This window comes from Fonsecaea nubica (genome assembly GCF_001646965.1).
Source record: "Fonsecaea nubica strain CBS 269.64 chromosome Unknown Scaff112, whole genome shotgun sequence".
In the NCBI taxonomy this organism is placed as follows: Eukaryota; Fungi; Ascomycota; class Eurotiomycetes; order Chaetothyriales; family Herpotrichiellaceae; genus Fonsecaea; species Fonsecaea nubica.
In genome coordinates this window covers 81511-103435 of record NW_019173785.1, presented here as the reverse complement: position 1 = coordinate 103435, position 21925 = coordinate 81511, and the positions used below count along the sequence as shown (strand labels likewise).

At 52.6% G+C, this 21925-nt stretch overlaps 9 protein-coding genes across 9 annotated transcripts; 5 read left to right on the top strand and 4 right to left on the bottom strand.

Annotated features, from left to right (window-relative positions):
- Positions 1–1691: 1691 nt before the first annotated feature.
- AYO20_10485 (hypothetical protein) lies at positions 1692–2828 on the bottom strand (the record flags this gene model as incomplete). Its single annotated transcript, XM_022648743.1, has 1 exon — positions 1692–2828. The coding sequence occupies one exon, from the start codon at positions 2826–2828 to the stop codon at positions 1692–1694; it is 1137 nt and encodes a 378-aa protein (XP_022495321.1).
- Positions 2829–3205: 377 nt separating this feature from the next.
- On the top strand, positions 3206–5422 carry AYO20_10484 (hypothetical protein; the record flags this gene model as incomplete). Its single annotated transcript, XM_022648742.1, has 1 exon — positions 3206–5422. One exon carries the CDS (start codon positions 3206–3208, stop codon positions 5420–5422), a length of 2217 nt encoding a protein of 738 aa, XP_022495320.1.
- A 350-nt stretch (positions 5423–5772) lies between these two features.
- AYO20_10483 (hypothetical protein) lies at positions 5773–6329 on the bottom strand (the record flags this gene model as incomplete). Its single annotated transcript, XM_022648741.1, has 3 exons — positions 5773–5969; positions 6030–6125; positions 6206–6329. The coding sequence occupies 3 exons, from the start codon at positions 6327–6329 to the stop codon at positions 5773–5775; spliced, it is 417 nt and encodes a 138-aa protein (XP_022495319.1).
- An 804-nt stretch (positions 6330–7133) lies between these two features.
- On the bottom strand, positions 7134–8547 carry AYO20_10482 (hypothetical protein; the record flags this gene model as incomplete). Its single annotated transcript, XM_022648740.1, has 3 exons — positions 7134–7669; positions 7816–8132; positions 8222–8547. 3 exons carry the CDS (start codon positions 8545–8547, stop codon positions 7134–7136), a joined length of 1179 nt encoding a protein of 392 aa, XP_022495318.1.
- A 1074-nt stretch (positions 8548–9621) lies between these two features.
- AYO20_10481 (hypothetical protein) lies at positions 9622–11755 on the top strand (the record flags this gene model as incomplete). The annotated part of the gene is made up of 3 exons (XM_022648739.1): positions 9622–9992; positions 10234–11221; positions 11375–11755. The coding sequence occupies 3 exons, from the start codon at positions 9622–9624 to the stop codon at positions 11753–11755; spliced, it is 1740 nt and encodes a 579-aa protein (XP_022495317.1).
- A 2036-nt stretch (positions 11756–13791) lies between these two features.
- AYO20_10480 (hypothetical protein) lies at positions 13792–14724 on the top strand (the record flags this gene model as incomplete). Its single annotated transcript, XM_022648738.1, has 1 exon — positions 13792–14724. The coding sequence occupies one exon, from the start codon at positions 13792–13794 to the stop codon at positions 14722–14724; it is 933 nt and encodes a 310-aa protein (XP_022495316.1).
- A 372-nt stretch (positions 14725–15096) lies between these two features.
- AYO20_10479 (hypothetical protein) lies at positions 15097–16863 on the top strand (the record flags this gene model as incomplete). Its single annotated transcript, XM_022648737.1, has 4 exons — positions 15097–15277; positions 15376–15626; positions 15687–16544; positions 16645–16863. The coding sequence occupies 4 exons, from the start codon at positions 15097–15099 to the stop codon at positions 16861–16863; spliced, it is 1509 nt and encodes a 502-aa protein (XP_022495315.1).
- A 547-nt stretch (positions 16864–17410) lies between these two features.
- Positions 17411–18520, top strand: AYO20_10478 (hypothetical protein; the record flags this gene model as incomplete). Its single annotated transcript, XM_022648736.1, has 1 exon — positions 17411–18520. The coding sequence occupies one exon, from the start codon at positions 17411–17413 to the stop codon at positions 18518–18520; it is 1110 nt and encodes a 369-aa protein (XP_022495314.1).
- A 30-nt stretch (positions 18521–18550) lies between these two features.
- Positions 18551–20239, bottom strand: AYO20_10477 (hypothetical protein; the record flags this gene model as incomplete). Its single annotated transcript, XM_022648735.1, has 1 exon — positions 18551–20239. One exon carries the CDS (start codon positions 20237–20239, stop codon positions 18551–18553), a length of 1689 nt encoding a protein of 562 aa, XP_022495313.1.
- Positions 20240–21925: the final 1686 nt, after the last annotated feature.

Here is a 21925-nt window from a genome sequence, read left to right as displayed (position 1 = left end):
TTGAGAGAGGGCAATATGATGGAGATGAGAGACTGTTGGAAGGGGAGGTGTGGATAATATCTTTGTTTGATAGTCCTATGAAGGGCTACTAGTGTATGGTTAGTCTGGTAGTCTGGGAGATGGCTGGAGGAGAAGGGGGGTGGGTGTGGAGGAAGGAAGGATAGGCAGGGAGGGGGAGAGGGAGAGAGGGAGAGAGGGAGAGAGGGAGAGAGAATGTGTATATCATCAATGTGAGCAGATAGAGGACATGGTTTGAGCAGTAAAGCCATATCTTCACAAGTCGTGCATGAGAGCGTAGCACAACCCATCAGGTGGTTCGGTCAACGGATGGTGACTCGATCGTCTTCTCCTCCTCCACCTCCTCCTCCCCCTTGCAGGCGCCTGAAAAGACCGAACCTACTCTTCTTACCACCACTAACGACAGTTTCTGCCGACACACTCACGCAGTCTGCGCCGTCATTGACCTCGACAGCTTCCGGCGTCCCCTGTCCCTGTCCCTGTCCCTGTCCCTCTCCCCGTCCCTGTTGAACGCTCACGAGACCCAATTCCTGTCCCCTGATTTCCATCTCCATCTGTCGCCGTATCGGCTGTGTCCGTGGGAAGCCTCTTCTGGCTTTGGCGTTGTTCGTCGGCCGTGGACTTCCTCTCATCAATTCCTATCAGCCCCAATCCTCGTTCCTGTGGCCGTCTCCACCGATCCGAGTCCTCGCTGTCTAGAATACAGTCGTCCGCGGGATCTTCCGTGCCGACGTATCGGCCTAGGTTGTCCTTTGCGTAATGCTTCAGGTACTCTCTCCGCGTGACCTGGCGGATGGTCATGTTGACTTTCTGGTCCCGAGGAGGTTGGAAACCCGAGGACTTGTGCTGGAGAAACCGCAGAGGATGACTGGGAGGGAGTTTGCCGCTTTTCTTCTTACAATCTTCGCCTGATACTCGCTCACTCTTAATTGCCTCCAAGGCTTCCAGATCAAGCACGGGTACGGTAATCAACGTCTCGTCAGTGTACTCGGTCAGCTTGAGAGCAGGACGGTATATAGTCCCTCCTTGGTAACCATAGGCGCTGGCACTCACGCCGCCCATGGAAGCGGCTACTGCGTCCCATCCGCCCATATCGAATGCGAGATTTAATTCTGCTATCCGAACAGTTCAATCAATAGTAGTTATCGTAATGTTCGGGCGATTGTTTCGGATTGGTAAAGCGCCCGAATTGGAGAGAGCGTACTCTGGCAGCAATAGACGACCATGGGCAGCAACCCTCTCTGTGGACGAGAAGAGGGACGGGTAGCCAATATACACTGCCACCAGGGTTTTGCGTCGCCCTTGGTCCTGAGATGCCCCTTGATCAGCCTTGGTGTCTGCCTTGGAGACGATTGGCCGTCGTGAAAAGCCTGTGGGGAACGCAGAACACGAAATAATGGTTCTCGATATATCGACTAATGCGTTTTCAGACTGGATAGAAATCCTTCGCGCTAGAGTGAACCCCATGTGCGGGTGAACTGATCGCTGGAATGGCTTCCTTGAACCAAAGTTGATCTTCCTGGTTGGATTGCAACGCTAGATGCCAAAGTGTGGCAATCCATTCGCCTCAAGCACGTCGTCGAGGGTGCGCATCGATCTGTGCCCGCGATAGCACGAGACAATGTGCATAAATTCAACAAGTGTGGGACCTCATGCAACACATGCTTCCTCTTTCACCCATTTTGTCGAAGTTTGGCGAGTGCAGCCGCAACACCGGCGCTCAACTCTGGTTCTTTGTGAGCTTGTGGCTGGGCGGGCCGCGAAGTTTGTGACGCTGATTTTGCAGCTTCCACGTCAGCGAGGGCAAGGAGCGCAGCTTCTTCCTCCTCGTCCAGATCATCCATGGTAACTTCTTCCAGACGAGGACGCTTATGGCTGGGGCCCGCCTCGGTTGAATTCTGCATCGGAACAGCAGCCGAGCCTTGTCTGCTGAGACTAGGTACGGAGCCAATAGGGATGGGCGTTTGTCCGCTTCCTGGCCTCGACTCTGGAGTGCTGGCTTCCTCAGAGAACATGGAAGTCTCTTGTCTCAGTAGTGTTACATTAGACTTGGCCGCTCTTCTCACGCGGAATGGCTCTCGTACAGTGGTGTACCAAGCCTTGACTTTCTTCTCGCCCCAGCCTGGCACCAGAGCCAGTTCTTCTGGTTCCGCGTTGACAGCTGCTCGAAGAGATCCAAAGTTCATGATCAGACTGGCAGCGTCGGTCTTGTTGATGTTTCGTGGCGTCGTAACAAACTCTGTCAGACTCTCCTGGTACGTCTCTGCCTGGTGGGCTCGAATCGATGCGGATGAGGCGTGCTCGTACGACTTGAAGAGTTCTAGGTAGCGGCCCGCTTCTTGAGAGGACCAGCACAGAATCAACGTCAGGTTATTGATCATCGAGGTCTTCGATAGCTCTTTAAGGGCCTCCTCGTGATTCGTGATGTCGACCATGGTCAACAGGATGCGGAGATTGTAGAGCTTTCCCAGCTGGCGAATGCGGCTATAGATGTATTCCGGGTGCAAGCGATGGTATTTCAGAGACAGGAACAATGCGCACGTCGTCGCACCGAGCACGTAGTCGCATGGTATGTCCGAGTATTCCCACGGCAGCTGCGTGACATGTTTCAGGATAGGATTGCCCTTTTGTCGAGTTGACACCAGGATTGCCGACGGCCCTTGTCTTCCAGGCAGGGCTTGTGGCTTTGGCTGAACGACTTTTGCGGGCGTATTTGTAGTGGCGGGACTTGCTGTTCGCTGGGGGCCGGACGGCCGCTCAACCGCTGCTTCTTGTGACAGGAAGTCGACGTTGTCGAATTCTTCAGCCATGGTGTCGCCCTTCTAGATTTTGAAGTTGGCTGGGATATCGACCGTGGCACGCATCAGGACGTCCAGGGCAGTTTCATTAGCCTCCCGCTGTTTGACGTGCAGAACTCTCTATCACTGAGGTCCCGGTCTCGAATCGCCACAAAAAAAAGTGTGAGGAGGCGGGTTGAAGGGAGTTTGTACAGGCAGACAGGATACTCAATGATTCAACTTCCACTTCCAGCTCTATACTTCAACGTAAAAATTATACGGCCGACTTCTGCTACGGTTAAGTGCAAAGTTGCACCTCCGCTCCACTTCGAATTGGAGAAATATTTGGGCTGCGAAAAAAAGTTCAAGTTTTCCCCAGTGTGCCAGGTCAAGTCGAAAAGGCGGCAAACATGTCCCGCGACTCGATCATGGATCAGAGTCTCAAGAGACGCAAAATCTCGAGTGGCAGCTATGAAGCCGTCACTCCGGATGTCGACCATCCAACCCAAGAAACAAGCGACAAATCCAAGGAGCAGAGACGGTCGCTCTTCGTGCGCTCTCTGCCCGCTTCCGTGACCACAGAGCGACTCACCGAGTACTTCTCTCAATCGTTCCCTCTCAAACATGCCACGGTCGTCCTGGACCCTCAGACAAAGATCTCGCGTGGATTCGGCTTCGTCACCTTTGCCGATGCCGAGGACACCCAGGCTGCGGTTGCCCAGTTCAACAACTCGGTGTTGGACGGGAGGAAGATCAAAGTTGAACTAGCAGAGGCGAGACACCGTGATGCGGACCTGGGTGGAAAGAGCGGTGTCAATACCACGGCTGTGCAACTTCGAGCACAGCGAGAAAAGAACATCGCAGAGACCCAGCCCCCGAAATTGATCGTCAGGAATCTGCCGTGGAGTATCAAGACGGCGGAGGATCTGTCCCTGTTGTTCCGAGGCTATGGGAAAGTCAAGCACGCGGTAGTGCCCAAGAAGGGCCCCAAGGAGCAATACGGCTTTGGGATTGTTGTGCTTCGGGGAAAGAAGAACGCAGAGAGGGCCCTCGCAGGGGTTAATGGGAAAGAAGTCGACGGGCGTACGTTGGCCGTTGATTGGGCTGTCGACAAGAAGACTTGGGAAGAGTTGCAACATAAACGTCCAGAGAGCAAGCAATCATCCCATGATGAGCCGAGTGCAGACGATCATAACGAAGATGACCCCAAAACGGACAAGGCGGACTATGACGACGCAGCGTCCGACGTAGAGGCACTAGAAGATGCCGAAGACGTCAACCAAGATTCCGAGGAAGAATCACTTGACGAGCTCGATACCGCAAGCGACCAAGAGGATGCACAATCGGCAACAGGGAGTGTAACCTCTGAATCCGAAGCACACGACAACAGGAATGATACCTCTGTCTTTATAAGGAATCTGCCCTACACCACCGACGACGATCTTCTCCGGGAACACTTTTCCACCTTTGGACCGATCCGATATGCGCGGGTCGTCTATGATCCGGAGACTGAACGGCCCAAAGGCACCGGGTTTGTCTGCTTTTTCAATCTCGATGATGCAAAAGCCTGCGTCAAGAATGCTCCAAAGCACGAAACAGCATCGGACCATGCAACAAATGACAAGAAAAGACAAAGGGAGGCCCTGAAGCATTCGATCCTTGAAAACGAAGCAGCCGATCCATCCGGTCGCTATACGCTCGAGGGGCGCGTGCTCCAGGTATCCCGAGCCCTTAGCAGGGAAGATGCTGAACGTCGAGCAAGCGAGGCCAGTGCAAAAAGAGACATTCGAGATCGGGATAAGCGGCGCCTGTACCTGCTGTCGGAAGGGTCCATCCCCAAAGGGTCGAAGCTCTATGAGCAACTAGGCAAGGCGGAGATTGACATCAGAGAGAGCAGCGCCCGTCAACGCCAGCGGTTGATCAAAACCAATCCGAACCTATGCCTCAGTTTGACCCGTCTGAGTGTTAGGAATCTTCCGCGAGGTATCGACAGCAAGGAACTCAAGGCACTGGCGCGGGAAGCCGTGGTCGGTTTTGCCAAGGACGTTAAAGAAGGGCTACGACAGCCTCTGAGCAAGGAAGAACTACAGCGAGGTGGCAGCGAGATGCAAGAAGCCGAACGTCGACGCAAGTTGTCTGGCAAAGGGATTGTCAAACAGGCGAAAGTTGTGTTTGAAGACAAGGAAGGAAGTAAAGTCAAAGAAGGCGCCGGTCGAAGTCGAGGCTACGGCTTCATCGAATATGTCAGTCATCGGAATGCTCTGGCCGGCCTACGTTGGCTCAATGGGCACTTGGTCAAACCCCAGAATGCTGGTTCTGACAGAGGGAAACGCCTGATTGTGGAGTTTGCCATTGAAAACGCCCAGGTTATCCAGCGGAGGAATGAGAGGGAGCAGAGAGCCAGAGAAGGCGGAGGGAAAGGTGCCAAGGACAGCAAGCAAGGAAAACCAGAGGCTAACGGCAGGGTCAACAAGAAGCGGAAGCGCGGAGACAAGAGCGATGATGGGTCATCTTCAAAGGCCTCGCAAGTCCCGCAACCGGTTGAGCCGGAGGAGAAGAATCGCCTTGCGAAAAGGAATCGCATCATCGCAAAGAAGCGTCAGGCCAGGAAGTCACGGAAAGGTTGATGTATTTGACTGTAGGGGTGGATCGCAATCAGTCTGCAGCTGAGCATTGAGCAATATACGGCACCAACGTGTTGCCGAAGCGAAGAACTGCTGCGTGCTCTCTCCTAATTCCGTCCGGGGGTATCTTCCTGAACGTCGCAATAAATCGATGTCTTTGTGTTGCCCATCACTTTTACCCCGTATTCTGAGCACCCGCGACCTAGAGGCAGACGCCATGATAGTCAGCACCTGTCCTGAGATTGGCAATGACCTGCACCTGCTCTGGTGCGCAATTTCTCGAGCGCTTTGTATTTGTTCTATATTTCCCTACCCGGTCCGTGCGGGCGTCTCGGCAAAATCTGTCTCTTCTTTCATAATTTTTGTAGTTTGAATATACTGACCTTGCCCACGATGTTATACCGCTTGCTAAAGAAGGTGTACCATTCATCGAGCACAGTCTTGTACTTGTCGTCCAGATCATACCAGTCTGGTACGCAGTCTTCGGGTTTCAAACTGGATAGCGCGAGGGCACGAGAAGGATCCTTGCCGGCAAAGACTGCACAGAGCTCTGGTTAGTATTGCAACTGGCAAACGAGGAACTCGGGTGGGACAGCAAGTGCCACCGTACCATGATATTGACCCTTCTCGCCATACGCCTTGTTCTTGGAGACATCGAAGACAGTGCCCTTGATCGCAACCCATGTAGGCTTGTCCGGATTTGTTCCTATCGCAAAGTCGACATCTCAGCATCCTGCCCCTCCCCGCACTGAAAGTATCTGCTCAGGCCTCTGATCGGGTGCGTACCGTCGCACTGGCTCAACTCTTCCAGCGAAATCTCATCGTGCTTCGGCGGTTCTAGCTCAACCGGGACCTTGGGCTCGAATTTCTTGTTCTCTGAATAAGGGCTCGGTGAGGTTGGATCAGCCATGGTGAAGGTTCTAGCAAGACAAACCTCGACTCGTGTCGGACACTGTGAAGATGAAGAGGGTGAACAACAAGAGTCAGTTTCTGGACTTGGAGTCGAAAGGTATTAAGCTGGATCATGCCAACACCACAGACGGTGCACTGCCCCTGTGACCTCCGAGAGTGTATGCACGGGTTGATTACATACTCTTCCCACAGCTTAGACAAGCGGAACTCCTCAGACTGAACGTTTGACTTGATTGGGACTTGAGGAGTTTGGATCGAAAGGGGTCTGGAGGGTAGGCTAGGCTATTGGCCACGGAAACACGAGGAAAATCGGGTGACAGTGTTTCGATCCCTTGTCTGGGACTGAAGCTGAAGCTGGGCTGCGGCAAATTTCCTTTGTCGCAATCAGGCGAAGAAAAATGCCCCTCGCAGGTGCCCCTCGTGGCTTACCCCTCGGCCCTCTGCCCCTCGATGGGATTGTCATTCCCCCGTCTCCGCTGCCAATGACACCAGTGGCACCGAGGTGTGCCGGCTCGCAAGTTGAATCTGGAACTGGTTGCGAGCTTCAGCGACTTGGCAGTTGAATGGTGAAATCATTCTCCCCAATGGTCTAACACAGCCATATCGAGAGACTTTGTGGCTGTCGATCGCAAACTGCGCAAGCAGCCACTATCGTCATCACCACTACCACCACGTCGTCCACATGGGCAGGTAACGTGTCAGTTCCACCTTGTCCGTATCCATTTGTCGACTGCGTGTGCTTTGCTAATGTAACGGAGAAGGCTATATGCAGCATTTTTTCTATAGGTATACACTCTGCTCTCTAAGTTCTACCATCTTCCTTCCTCAATGGCTTCACCGGAGTCTCGACCATCAGGTTCATGAGTCGGTGGGCCACCTCTGCAGCTGCGAGGCCAGTGGTTTCTCCAGGATTGTCGTATATCGGAGCAACCTCCACCACATCAGCTCCAATCACCTTCACACCTTCAAGGCCATCCAAGATGCTGAGGAGCTCTCTAGTGGTCCAGCCGCCGACTTCAGCAGTACCTGTGGCCGGAGCATATGCAGGATCCAAGACGTCAATATCGACCGAGATGTAGACATTCGTGCCGCCCACTCGAGCTTTGAGCTTGTCGATGATACCCGCAACACCGATTTTATCAATGTCCCTCGCAGTTATAATCTCGAACCCGCAGCGTTTGTCGTTTTTCCAGTCATAGTTCTTGTTGAGGGCTGGAGCTCGTATGCCTGCGTGTGCCGAAGAGTTGAGAATGAGGCCTTCTTCGTGGGCAATATGAAGGAATGTGCCATGGTTCAGCCCAGCATAGTGGGATATCCCGCCACCAATGACTTTGGGGTCTGCGCGGAATCAATAGTCAGCACCAAATTCACTGCTATCCGCATTGGGTCAACCCATCCTCGGGCCAATTGCGCTTGACAAGTTGGAATCTTTGTCAATCGCACGGTTCGGTTCCGAGAGTCGGGGCGGGGAAATGCGACCATACCCCAGGTATCTATATGGCTGTCAAAATGTATGACACTGACAGGGCCCCAGTGGCTGATGGTTGAGCGCAATGCCGCCAACGTGGTTGTGTGATCACCTCCCAACGTGATGATGCGAGGGACTTCGGCCACTTCTGTGGCATTGGCTGTTCGGCCAGAAACCACCCTGTGCGCCTTTTCAAGTTGCTGCAAGGCTGCGGTGTTGTCTAGAAAAGTGAGTGGTGCGTCGCCGCAATCCACGATGCGCGCCCAGCTCAGGAACGTGTTCTCGTGGGTGTACGCATCCCATCCCGCAGCAGCTTGAATTCGTCTAGAACCCCTGCTCAGGTCTAGTCAGAACATCGTCGGGTTCAGATGGCCCTAGGCTGGGAAGTCGCAGGAGGAAATTGTCCTCGTGGCCGAGCTTACCATCTGATTCCCGTTGGACCAAATCGCGCCCCTGGTCGAGCCGAAGTGCCTGTGTCAAAAGGTGCTCCCAAAAAGGCAATATCATACTTGTCGACATTGTCGTCGGGCGATAAGCAATGTAACCATGGAAGATTGGCAAAGGTGGTTAGCCCAGCGTACTTGCTGGACTCAGCCAAGGGATCCTGGCCCGAGGCGACGGATGCTCGATATTGGCCTGCATGACTTCCTAGGTTTGCCTGCAGTGGTGAAACTGGTGGGAAAGTAATGTCCCGAGCTATTGAGGACGCTGAAAGCAGGAATAGTGTCGAGATCCAAGAGTTCAGCATGACTGCGATATGATATGCTCTTTGTGAGAACGCCCTGGGAAGCTTGTAAAGGATCTACACCAGAGAAAGGAGAAGCTGATTTGATGCTAGGGATACATTATCGATAAGGGACATTTCCAAGTCGTCGATCGGGATTTCGAGTTTTCAGGTGATGTTCAAAGAGCTGGTGGTGATCCACTTCAAAGCAAGATAAGGGAAGCCAGAGTCGATGCCGCCGCCACCACCAACGCCACTACGCAGGTGCCCACAGGCGGAAGTCGGTGGACGGGCAATCACCTTGCCTACTAGGTACACCCACACCTAGCAAATACCTAGAAAGGTACTTAGGTAGGCCAAGAAATGGTTCTTGCCTCCTGGGGCTTGAAGGGCGGGAAGGGCGTCTTGGTGGGAGCTTGAGGGGCTTTTTTACCTACAGATGCTAAGCGTCTGGGTATTGGGTACTGGGCACTCTGCAGGAAGATGGGAAGTTTATCTGAGCCCCTTCCTCCACCCCCTCCCGCTTGGCTTCCCTGACTATCGGCTGCCTTAACTAACTCTAGGCGTTCCCAAGCACCACTCCGCCCCTAACGCCCTGCCAAGACACCCGAAGCTCCCCAAGAAAACCCTAGAATCGTCAGCCCAGACGCTTCATTCCAACTTTCCTCCACTCAACTCCATCCTCCCCATGACAATTTTTTTTCCCTTGCAGTCGCCGTTGCTACCTCGCGGCATCTCACTCGAGCTTCCCTCAGCAGTGAATTCCTTTCAGCTTACAGTAAAATGATCCACGAGCTAAGACCTCGCCGAGCCTCGACACCCGCAGGACCAAGAACTTGGGTGTACAGAATGTCCAATACGATGAGGTTGATTATGCCGTGAACCATGCCACCTGAGGAGTCCCATCTGGGATCAGGCCAGAGCTTCAAGAGGACGGATTATGCTTTTCTGGCGATAATGTTGGCCATTACGTCGATATACATCTGGAGATTTTTTCCCTGAGCTCTCCCCGGGTCCAGTTTTATCCTTCCACAAGTCCTTCTGATTCTTTTTGCTCTCTCCTTGTGCTCTCGTTCCTCTGACCCCCGAATTCCCACAATGCCTTCTTCGCACCGTCATAGCCTGGGTGGAGAAAAGGATGGCGTGCCTCCTCACCTGCTGGACGAAACTCCCATTGCGCGGGGCGTGCATTCCCCATCCAACAGCGACGACGAGGAGCACGCTGTGAGACGTGGCTCTCGCAAGCAATCCGTCGTGGCATCTCTCAAGGCGAATTATGGACTGGCCGAAACACCTAGCTATCCCGGCAGTGTCGAAGTGGGATATGATAGCACCCATCGGAAGTTGAAGCCCCGACATATTCAACTGATTGGTATTGGGGGGACGATTGGCACGGCTCTGTACGTGCAGATTGGGCGAGGATTGCTCAATGGTGGGCCTGGGAGTTTGTTTCTGGCCTTTACCATCTGGTAGGTCGGGCTCTTTCTGTGTTCATGTTGTTCCCCAGTTTCAGAGACGGTGGATCATGCAGGGCATACTGAGCAGAAGAAACGCCTGATATTAGAGGTCGGAATTCGGTGCCTGTTCAGTGACTGCCACGGCATATCTCCTGCTTTGCTCAAACACTCTCGTTTTCAAGCATGGGACATGTTGCGGGATGAAGATATTCGGACTCAGAGAGCAGACTTCTGTGAACTAATATGTCTCTAGGTGTACATTCATACTTTGCGTCACAAACTGCATGGCAGAGATGGTCACCTATCTCCCCATTTCTTCACCCTTTATCCGATTTGCAGGCCGCTATGTCGATGAAGCGTTTGGCGTTGCTGCAGGCTACAACTTCTTCGTCTTTGAAGCGATGCTGGTCCCCTTTGAAATCGTGGCGTGCAATGTCATCATCCACTTCTGGAGCGACGTCGTCCCCGCTGGTGGCATCATCGCAATTGTGATTGTCTGCTACGCCCTGGTCAATCTGTTCGCCGTGCAGTGGTACGGGGAGACGGAATTTTGGCTCGCATTGGGCAAAGTCCTCTTGATCGTTGGGCTAATCATCTATACGTTTATTGTCATGCTGGGCGGAAATCCCCTTGGTGATCGATTTGGTTTTCGATATTGGAACAACCCGGGCTCCTTCACGGAACTCTACTACGACGGCTCGCTGGGCAGGTTTCTGGGCTTCTTGCAGTGTCTGATCCAAGCATCCTTCACCATCGCCGGGCCGGACTACGTCTCCATGGCAGCCGGCGAGGCTGAGAATCCACGCAAAGTCCTCCCGAGGGCGTACAAGGCCGTCTTCTACCGCCTCACGGCGTTTTTCATGCTCGGCTCCCTCTGCGTCGGCATTCTTGTGCCGTACAACGACCCAGAACTCACCGAGGCCTTTTCGACAGGGAAACCCGGCGCCGCTGCGTCTCCTTACGTGGTGTCTATGAACAGACTGCGCATCAAGGTGCTTCCCCACATTGTCAACGCCATGGTTCTAGGCAGCGCGTTTTCAGCAGGTAACAGCTACGTCTACTGCGCCAGTCGGAGTCTGTTTGGGCTGGCGCTCGAGGGCAAAGCACCCAAGCTTTTCACCCGCTGCACCAGGAACGGGGTGCCGGTATACTGCGTGGCGCTGGTGCTGTTGATCAGTCTACTGAGCTTTTTGCAAGTCAGCAACGATGCCGCCGTGGTGCTGAGCTGGTTTGTCAATCTGGTACGTTACTTCTGCCTCTGTAGCATCAATTTCAGCACCTTCGCCCCTTGAGTGGGACAAATGGATACATTTCCGTTTGGTCCTCTCACAACCAAACCCCCCAACGCATGTTGACTCCATTTCGTGCTGACCCGTTCATCACCTTCTTCGCAGGTCACGGCGTCACAACTGATCAACTTCTCTGTCATGGCCTTTACGTTCCTCAAGTTCAAGCGCGCCCTCGAGGTGCAGGGCATCGACCGCAACACGCTGCCGTACAAGTCGTGGTGGCAGCCCTTTTCGGCCTACTACGCCCTGGTGGGCACCTTCATTATGACCTTTGTCGGCGGCTACACCGTCTTCCTCCCGGGCTTCTGGGACGTGCCCAGCTTCCTGTTCAGCTACACCATGATCGGCGTGTTTCCCTTGCTGTTCCTGTTTTGGAAGTGGTTCAAAAAGACAAAGTGGCTCAAGCCGCATGAGGTCGATCTGACCCGCGATATGGACGAGATTGCAGAGTACGAGCGCAATTATGTCCCTCGGCCGCCTAGGTGAGTTTTCCTGTCCCCTATGCCCTGTGCCCATTCATTCGTCCTACTTGGGCTGCCTATGTATATACCATCTATGCGTGCTTTATTTATCCCTTTCCTCTCTCACATCTTCCTCCTTATCTTGCGTCTTCCGCCCTACTTCATCCAACGAGTCTTGTGAAATCAAATCACCTCAGTTCCTGCCTGATTGCGTACATGCTGACTTCTGGCGACCTTGAATCCACAGAAACGCATTTATGAAATACTTTGACAAGATCTTCAGCTAGAGACTAGAGAGAAGACGCCCTTTTTTCCCCTTGTTTATGTGTGTATTGGTGGATATTCTCTTTCAGCAAACCTGAGACGAATACACGTTGTGCCTTTGCCTGTTCCGTTGTGTTGGTGGTGTTGTGTTGTTTTGTCTATGAGATGGACGTGACGAGCGACGAGTGACGAGTCAACGACTGATGGGATGACGCGAGAAGGAAAAGTTCCGCAGGAAGAGAGAGGACATGGAAGGAAAGAAACAAAGAGACGCGTGGAAGAGAGGTGGAAAGGAAATGAAAAGGAAACAAGGATATCCTTGGGTTTTGAATCTTGGGTCTTGAACTGATTCTTCCACTCTGCACTCCTCCACACTTCGACTCAAGTCTCAATATTATCGAAATGGAAAGATCATGTGGAATGACCTGGCTTGATGGCTAGCTCAGAAGAGCAAGAGAGTCATGTATACCAGATCCGCACTCACGCGCACACGATACCTACCCTTCCAGCTATATACTTTGGTATGGGACTCAACTTTCGCAGCTTCTCTTCTTCATGACCCAGCTGGTTCTGTCTGTACCAGACGGTCTATCTGTTCTTTTCCTTCCCCATTTGTTTGTTTGTGTCAACATGACAACGTCACGGTACCCTGCATAAACGAGGTACATGGCTTCGACCATTCAATGATCAAAATTCCGCACAGCCGAGTCCCGGGTAAAATCGGCTTCGTTGTGGACGACCACGCCGCTGGGGGCCGGAGGAGGCTGTGAAAAGTTGCGCAGGACTTTAAGGCGGTCGTCGGCGTGCACAAAGGTTTCCATGGTGTAGATGCCGTCGAACGAGCCATCGAGGAACTCGGTTCAGATTATGATAGTCGCTCAAGCGAACCGAGACACTGTCCTGCAGGCCGACAACCGCGCTGCCACATAGTGCAGCTCAACCGTGAAGATATCGCCTGAAGCCGCGAAATACAATCCGCTGAGGGAAATCAAGTCTTTGACAGGAGCTAACTAAGCAGGTTCTGATATATTCTCCGTCAGGATTGAGGAGGAGCAAAGCCGAAAGCGGCATTTCAGATGTGCTGCCCTCGTGTTGTGCAATGCGAAACTGTGGTCAAGTTTAAACAGCCTCCGAGGGTTGGTGGTGGGCATTGCCAATGGTGTGCGGTCCGCCATATCGCGGGCCGCTCGTTTTAGGCCATGCCATTCTGGGTGCCATTGACGTGGATATAGCCACAAATGTTTCCACCATTCTATTCGGAGGCATTTGGAAGAACCCGAGGACTCGGCGACTACAAAGGGATATTGCAAAGCTAAAGTGTAAGGCCCTTTCGGGCTCTACACTACCAACTATTCCGCACAGCCGTGGGTTGGTGGACATTTGATGAGTCGAACGCTCTTTTGGAATGGCCAGCACGAGACATATAAAGATGATCGAGTTACTTTGTCAATGTCGTTTTCCGTAGTTCAACAATCCGCGAACTCAATTTGATCATCGAATGTTCAGAATGGAAAACAGCCTCGTCGAACTCGATTCCATCGCCATCACAACAATCATCAACGATGAGATCGACCTTATCAGCCCATCTCAACACCCTGACGTCCACCATCCCGGGTGTTTCACAGGTGTCCCATTAGTATCTTGCCAGGGAGAACAAGAATGGACGCACGCTCGTGGCGGTGCCAGTGTGGAGATGAGGATGGACCGAATTTGTTGTGGTGCACATGGACTTTGCCTACTGGTAGTATGTACCCCCCTTATAGCCTCTTACTTCGCTTTACTCGTCTTGATGGCTAAATGTCTACGCAGTCTGCAACAAAAGGTGAAGAGACTCATACGTTGATGTTTGATGCGGGCCCGGAAGCAGAAGCATTTGAGCGTAATGTTAGACGGCTCGGCTTAATCGACGGCAGCGGTGGTGACATTGGCACTGTCGAAACGATACTTCTCTCACATTGGCATCGGGATCATTCTGGCGGTTTACTCAAGGCCATCGAAATGATCAATCGACAGAGAACCCCGGCGCCGCGCCATTCAGCAGGATCGGAACTGGTGGTTGAAATTCCTCCTGAGCGACCTCTCTATCGCGGAATAGCGCACCCGGCTGGTCCAATCTGCCTTGAAGCTGATCCCAGCCCGGAGGAAATCGCTGGAGCAGGAGCCTGCGTCGTTGAGCGCGCAGCTACGGAGACCATTCTGGATGGCTTCTTCGGAGTGACTGGCATGATTCCGAGAAAGACTAGCTACGAAGCCGGGATCTCTGGTGGTCTGAGATTCGAAAAAGCTCATGGATGCGAGCAAGGGACCTGGATCAAGGACGAGGAAATCCATGAAGAAAGGGTTGTTGTGTGTCGACTCAAGGGAAAAGGCCTGGTCGTCTTCACAGGTTGTTCGCATGCCGGCATCGTCAATATCGCCAACCACGTACTAGACACTTTCTCGAACGCTTCGACAAGGCAGCACGATTTCTATGCCTTGGTCGGCGGCTACCATCTGGCGGATGCTTCAGAGTCACGCCTGCAACGTACCTTGACCGACTTGACCGGTCTTGGGCCAAAGCTGCTCATGCCAGGACACTGTACAGGGTGGCGATTCCGAGCACTTCTTGAACAGCAAGACCAAGGGCCGCCCAACGATCAATCTCAGGCAGGGTCCTTGGAAGCCAGATGCTTGAAAGGCCGGACCGTGCCCCTGTTTGCAGGGAACCGATACCAGCTTTCTAGCGTCTAGCCCTAAAGCTGGTTGCTCTGGTGTTCACAGTGATCTCGGGATGATTGGACAGGATCGACGACAAGTCACTAGAGAGTTGATCGTACCTCAAATAGATGCGAAATCATCCTAGTCCGATGTGACGTGTGGCTTCGTGCACTTTATCCAAATGCGTATATCTGGTATAGCGTCCTTTGCCTCACGGTCGAGCTACTGTAGTAAAAGAAAATGCCACAATCAAACGCCCCGAGCACGATACACTTTACTTTTCCTGTCGTGGTGGTAGCAGAATGGGGAGGATGAATCGTCTATAAATCTGATCGTTATCCGTCGTCCTCTCACTGCTGAGTACCAGTCCAACGTCAATTCCCGAATCGACCTACCAATTTTAAGATGCTCTCGACTTCAGAAGGATTCGAATACACGCCAACCCAGGGTTCCAAAGCTGGACTACCTACACAAGCTGTCATCTCTCCTTCTATTTTGGACGCCGACCCATCCATTCTGTACGATGTGATCATCATCGGCGCTGGCTACACGGGGTTGACTGCCGCCCGAGATCTCACAGCTAAAGGTGTCTATGTTCATCATCTATGCCCTGGCTTCGCGATTGGATCCCTCCAAGTTTGAGCTAGCATTGAATCACACCGAGACTGACTTGGTGACGTCTAGGACGAAGCGTTCTTCTCCTCGAAGCTCGTGACCGTATCGGCGGTCGTACATGGACAACCTTGACCGCAGAAGGCGACCGCGTCGATCTCGGAGGGGCATACGTCCATTGGCACCAGCCCTTTGTGTGGTCTGAGATCGTCCGATACGGATTGAAAGACCAGATCAAAGACGCCTACGAGCAGTACGAAGGATCGATTCAGTCTTGTATCATCATTGATGGGGTTCGGAAGGACTTTGACCTCCCTGACATGGTTCGTTTTTTTTTGTCCTCGCACCTTCTTCCACTTGCTAACCATCCATTTGGTGCATAGGACGTATGGCTCGATGGTGCCCTGCAGACCTTCTACAACGCAGACGGAGCACACGCCTCTGAACTCGTCCCGTTTCCACATACCGCCTTGCACGATTTGGAAACAGCCAAGAAGTACGACTCTCTCGGCGTGGCGGACCGTCTGGACCAAGTTCGAGGGACCGTCTCGCAAGAAGCACGACGCGCAGTCGAACTGATCTCCACGCTCATGAGCGGCCCACCAGCCCGGACAGCAAGCTACTACGACCTCCTCCAGCGGTGGGTATTGGGAGGGGCCACGCACGACGCTTACACGTCACACATGGCCCGGTACAAATTGTCGTGCGGGCAGACAGAACTGGCCAAGCACATATTTGACGACGCACTCAATGCTAATAAGTCTCTGAGAGTGAACGACGGTACCACCGCGCTGTCGTCGACGACGTTGTCGTATACCTTCTCCACACCCGTGGAGACGATCGACTATACGAACCCGTCCGAGGGACGTGTACAGACAACAGATGGACGTGTGTTCAGGGCCAGACAAATCATCTGTACAATTCCTCTCACCGTTCTCAAGGACGTTGCATTCGTCCCGACCCTTCCGGAAGGAAAGACCCGAGCTTTTAAGGAGGCCAGGGCAAATAATACGCAGAAAGCATGGATGCAAGCCGAGGGCAAGCAGTGGCGGACATGGGCTGCTCTACGGCAAGAAGGGGACGTCGCGACCATGGTTTCAGGGGACGCTCATTCTGCGTCGCCGGACAATCACACAACAAATCTCGTTTATTTCTCTGGTGGGACTATGTCGCACATGTCGCCCAAGGAGGTCGTCGAGGATGTCCAGTCTCTCCATCCGGATTTGAAAGTTGATCGAATGGTGAGTTGTTTTTTTTTCCCCGGGTCCATGAGATCCAACATATCACTGTCATTACTATCATTGTCGTCACAACCTCTTGACGAATGCCGTTATATTATAGATCTCTACGGACTGGGTGACAGATCCCTACTCCAGGGGAACGTGGTCCCTCTTTTCGCCAGGGTACATGACCACGTACCTCGCCGCGTTACAAGAATCACTGGGGAATCTCAAGTTTGCTAGCTCCGACTATTGCGACGGGTGGAGGGGTTTCATCGACGGGGCCATTGAGGCTGGAATGCTTGTTGCCAGAGAGGTTGACAGGGACCTTGAATCTTAGATGTTAGGAAAAGGAGCAGTCTACGGCATGGACTCGGTAGATGATAGACCAGTTTTATCCTTCGATGACATTATCCTGTTATTGTTAGCTTGTCGATAATCGTAGGTTGTGGTCCAGATGATCATACTATCTCCACTCTCATACACCCATTGGGTGACACCCAAACAATTGAGTCGATTGATAAGCCAAAGGTGGAGTCTCTGCGCCGTCTTGGCATCGCGTGCTCCTTCCTAATGTACCGAAACAGTTAGTAGGGAATACGGCATGCATGTCGAGGCCAGTTGCATGTATTCCGGAAAAGAATGTTTCGAGAGAGATTGCAAGGTCGAATATAATAGAGCAGGGTATGTCTCGCCCAGGATTCCATCATCTTACTTTTTTCTCTTGCAAAGGCTATGCTATGCTCTCTTTCTCTCCCCCTTGATGTCTAAATCTACCCGATATCTATACTAGCTTGCTGTCGGTCTTAATCCTCGAAGTATCTTCACGTATACGAGCAGCTTCTCCATAGGAGGGTGACTAAAACGACGACAACGACAACGACAACATGATTGCCCTCGTCCTTCGACTCATCTTCATTCTCCCATTCGTGATGCTGAAACATATCCAGCCCCGGTATCGAGTCCACCCAAGATACTCGTGGCACCAAGCAACCTTCATCGTCGTCGTTCGGTGGTATCTGGAATACCAAGCACGTTCTCGACCTGTCACACCTCAACCGTTGGGACCACAACCCGGATTTCCAAACGACATCACCATCCACCCCTCGGCCGAAAAGATGTACCTGAGTCCCCTGGACGATGGAGAGATTCGCCCAACCTCGGTGCGCGCAACGTGGTATCCCCGTCCACCACCGCCACCACCGCCACCAGACTCGACGACGTCAACAACATCGAACAATCGATCAAAGGTCATTCTGCACTTCCACGGCGGCGCATACGTCGTGGGGAGCAGCCACCCGACAGATTGCGACTTCATGGCCAAGAAACTCATTCAACACCACGTGGCGCCACACGCTCTCTTCCTCGACTACAGACTCTCGTGTACGCCTCAGGGGCGCTTTCCCGCCGCACTCCAAGATGCCGTGTCCGCGTACGTGCATCTGCTGGGACTGGGATATTCCAGCGACGACGTCATTGTCTCGGGCGACTCCGCGGGCGGTCATCTCGCCATCGGATTCCTGCGATACCTGTCTTGTTATCCGATCCTCAATCTTCCCGAACCCAGGATCGTCCTGCTCTGGAGTCCGTGGATAGATGTTTCCACAGGATACGACGACCCAACCCGAATAACTCGAATGCAGAATTTCAAGACCGACTACATCCCCGTCTCATTCATCACGTGGGGAGCACATGCATTGGTCCCTGAAAACAGCCACATGGTGGACGTCAAGTCCCCTTACATCAGTTTCCTCGGGAACCGGTTCGCCACGAAATCCAGGGTATGGGTCCACGCGGGTGCGTTGGAATTGTTGTACCCCGAGATTGTCGAGTTTGTGGATCAAATGGCCGAGGTCGAGGGGAATGAGATATCTCTGTGTGTTTCGCCATATGCAAACCACGATATTCTCGAAACAGGCCATCTGAATGGATTTGGTGCCGAAGTCGATAGAATTCTGAAGGTCGTGCGAGCCATCGCGCAGGACGAAATGTCGTGAAATTTCATGCAAAATGATAAGGATTAATTTTTACCAGAAAATCACATCTAGCCCATGTTCCTTCAAATCCACATCTTCCCAATACAAGTCTTGATTTCCCTGGATTGCTCTCTTCTCCCACACGAGACGCACGACAGTACACGCGACATTCATGATCTGGAGACCATGGCGCCTTTTGCGATCAAACCAAGAAATCATAAACTCTCGGTGCGCGTTACTTTCACACTCGCTCCCGATCACGATGGCGAACCACGCAGGTAGACACCCGCAGGAGTGGTTGCTTATGTCTTCCATGGCCTGGATGCTGTCTAGGCCCTTTTCGACGGACCTCTGTGCCGCGCACAGTGGCATCTTCAGAAGTCCTCGCTGGAAATATATCAGGGTCGCGCACTCGTAGACATTGCTCAGGTGACGAGCCATGTGCTCCCTCTGGTTCTGGTGGTGGGTGTGGGTCGATTTGAGTTTGGACACGACTTGACTTTGGCAGGAATTCTGTCCGAACATTTGCGTCCTTGATGGCGACAATGACAAGTCACTTTCGTACTCGTGAGTAGGTGGGACTGTGTGTGCGCGTGTCTGTGTCTGTGTAGGTTCGAACAGCGGGCTGTGGCTATCTTTGGGCACCTGCGCCAACACGCGCTTTTCGAGTACCTCGACCTCGTGGAGATCGAGCGGCTGCCAGCCTTGCCGAGCACGACGCCGCAACTCGCTGATGCGAATCATGTTTCGAAACGTCGAATGCTTCATGGCGAAAACTGGAACCGCTTGGTCTTGATCTTCTTCTTGGTCGTCACCGTCATATGTCGATGCTATTTTTAGAGCGGCCAAAGTGTCGGAAGGGACGTCCACGTTCCCCATGACGGCACCGCATAAGAATAAATACGTGATGCTGGGATGAACCCCAGGGTCTGACTGGCCACGAGGATGATCTCGTGTGCATCGACTAGTCAACCATTCGAGCCCGGCGCGAAGATGATGTCGCCACTCTCCTGGCTGGCCTGAGACGGAAAATTTCACCATATAAGATAGTATGGCCATCAATATGCCGTCGAACCCTTCGGCCGCTGTCTGGTCATCTTGAGGTAGGGATATGAAATGTCGAAGGGTTTGAAAGAGGGCTTGCTCATGTTGTAATGCGAGCTTGAGATATCGAGAACTAGGCCCCTTGAGTTGTAGAAGACTATGGGCGGACACGGCACATAATGCGTGGAAGAGAGCGGTGCTACCATTCGGCTTCATAGGCATGTCGCAGACTCCCTTCATTGCCATGGGAAAGGCGACAGTCCAGCAGGGGTTCGAGGCCGTGTCTATTACGATAATGTTCTCCGCGAAGAACGTCATCCAATGGTGGATTAGTTCTCTGCTGCAGCCAGGTAGAATGAGAGCGTCTAGATCACGCAGCATACTGGGCGAGTGATAACCTCCGTGAGGCTCTGGAGACGTGGTGATCTCTCTTCTCGACACTCCTTCAGAGCCCTTTTCAGGACCAGGTTGAGGGTGATTGTTGTCATTAACACCTGTAAGCGCTTGTCCCAGAGGTTTCGAGCTGCGAGACTCTACACGAAATACTGAAAATGGACCAAAGGTTTGGGTAAAGGTAGCTTCATTCGTGGTGGTTTCGAGCGTGTCGAGCATAGCGCTGATGTCGATTGGGGAAACGTTTCGTAGCGCCTCGGTATCTTCCAGCTGTACTGGCACGGCAGGTATGATATGATCCATGAACCTAGTAGAGGAGGAGGAGCTTGTTGCATTGGTATTGGTACTAGTGTTCGTTGCCCATTTCAATCTCAGACTGTATCTGCCACAGGCCATTCCAGACTTGCTGCACCTCTGGCAAAATGGCTTCTTCTCATCACATTTGAGATGGCGCATTCGACAAGGCCAGCACCCCGAGGATGTCTTGGCGTTGTGTCTAGATGTGCTTGTCGTATTTGTACGAACCCGAGTAGGGTGTGAATCATGGGAAGATTTGGGTTCGCCACGTTTGGTGCTGCCCATGGTGTAGCGTTTCGGCACCGTGGATTCAGCCAACAAGTATGCATCCAAACCTATCCCTCAAGAGTACTTCGTCCTGTCAGCACAAGGATGGCTGCTGGGAGTGAATAAACCAAAGGAGGAAAGAAAGGACATTTTGCGATTTGCGATCTGCAAGGGCAACTTCCACTTAGCCTACATGTCGCTGATGAAGCATGGAGGATGTGCCCTCCCTAGCAGTTGCTCCACTTCTGCAAACATGAAAATGGATCGCTCGCGAGGTTTTTCCTAATCGCCTGAAATGGCAAAGCTCATTTCCCTAATATGTATGGTATGACTCACGTGACTTCAGACGGTAGGGGGTGTGACGGTCGAAGGCACACCTACTTGGTACTGTGCCAAGGATTGTAAAGACGCAGCTTCGAGAGCGATCGAAGTCTACCAAGACCGCCAAGTCTATTAGCGTGTCCCTTCAGAGCAATGTACATAAGTTCCTCCGACAAGAATCACAGGGCGGTATGTGGGAGTGTGATGGTGTTTGTGTGTTGCCATTAGCATAACCTGCATTATTCGTGTGGTCCCCGATGAGATTGTGAGTGAGGCTGCTGTCTCGATAATAGGTGGCCGGATCTCCGGGTATGACGAGTGTGTCCGAGATTAGTGCGATAGATCGACTCCTTTCTGAAGGATCGATCGTCCACGCTCACGCTCCAGGAGCATACCTCGCCCTCCGCACCTATTCAGACTGGAATACCTCACGGAGTTGAAAATGTGATTCTTCGAGTGTATATTTTGTTCTGTGAGCTATGTACTAGCCCATCATTTCTGGAGGCAGATTGCCGTCGCTTTCGCAGGGCACGGTCACTTAGGGTGACATTCCTAGATGCAGCAGGTGTCGATTCAGACATAGTCGAATCCATCGTCGGCAGCGATCTCACAGGTCTTTCTCACCTTTTCATTCCCTGCTCTTCTTTCCATGCCTGGTTTGCCGATATCCTGGAAAGATATTTCGTCTTGTCCCTAGATATGCGAAAGAATGGCATAATAGGGTACCCTAGCACCTCCGAAATATTCTAGTTTCCTTTTGTGTACATTGAGCAGGTGCATGCTGTCTTCAGCTGGGGTTGCACGAGATCACTGGGTGACCAGATTTGATGCAAGGTTTTGACAGATTCGGCGTAGATAAGTTCTGGAAGCATTTGGTGAGACCTCTCTGTGGTTCAGGCTGCCGACCAACTCGGGCAAAGCTCGTTGCTGATGTCGTCCGCGAGCTTATGATAAATGCATCAGATACTGTAGCTGTGACAAAACCTGACAGGGATCAACTCCGGCGGAACGCACATCAAGTATAGAGCGGAAATATTGGAAGTGAAATGTCCGAGTCCGGCGCAAAGGTGAGGCTGAAGTGTGTTCTCGGTGGATGTCGGGGAT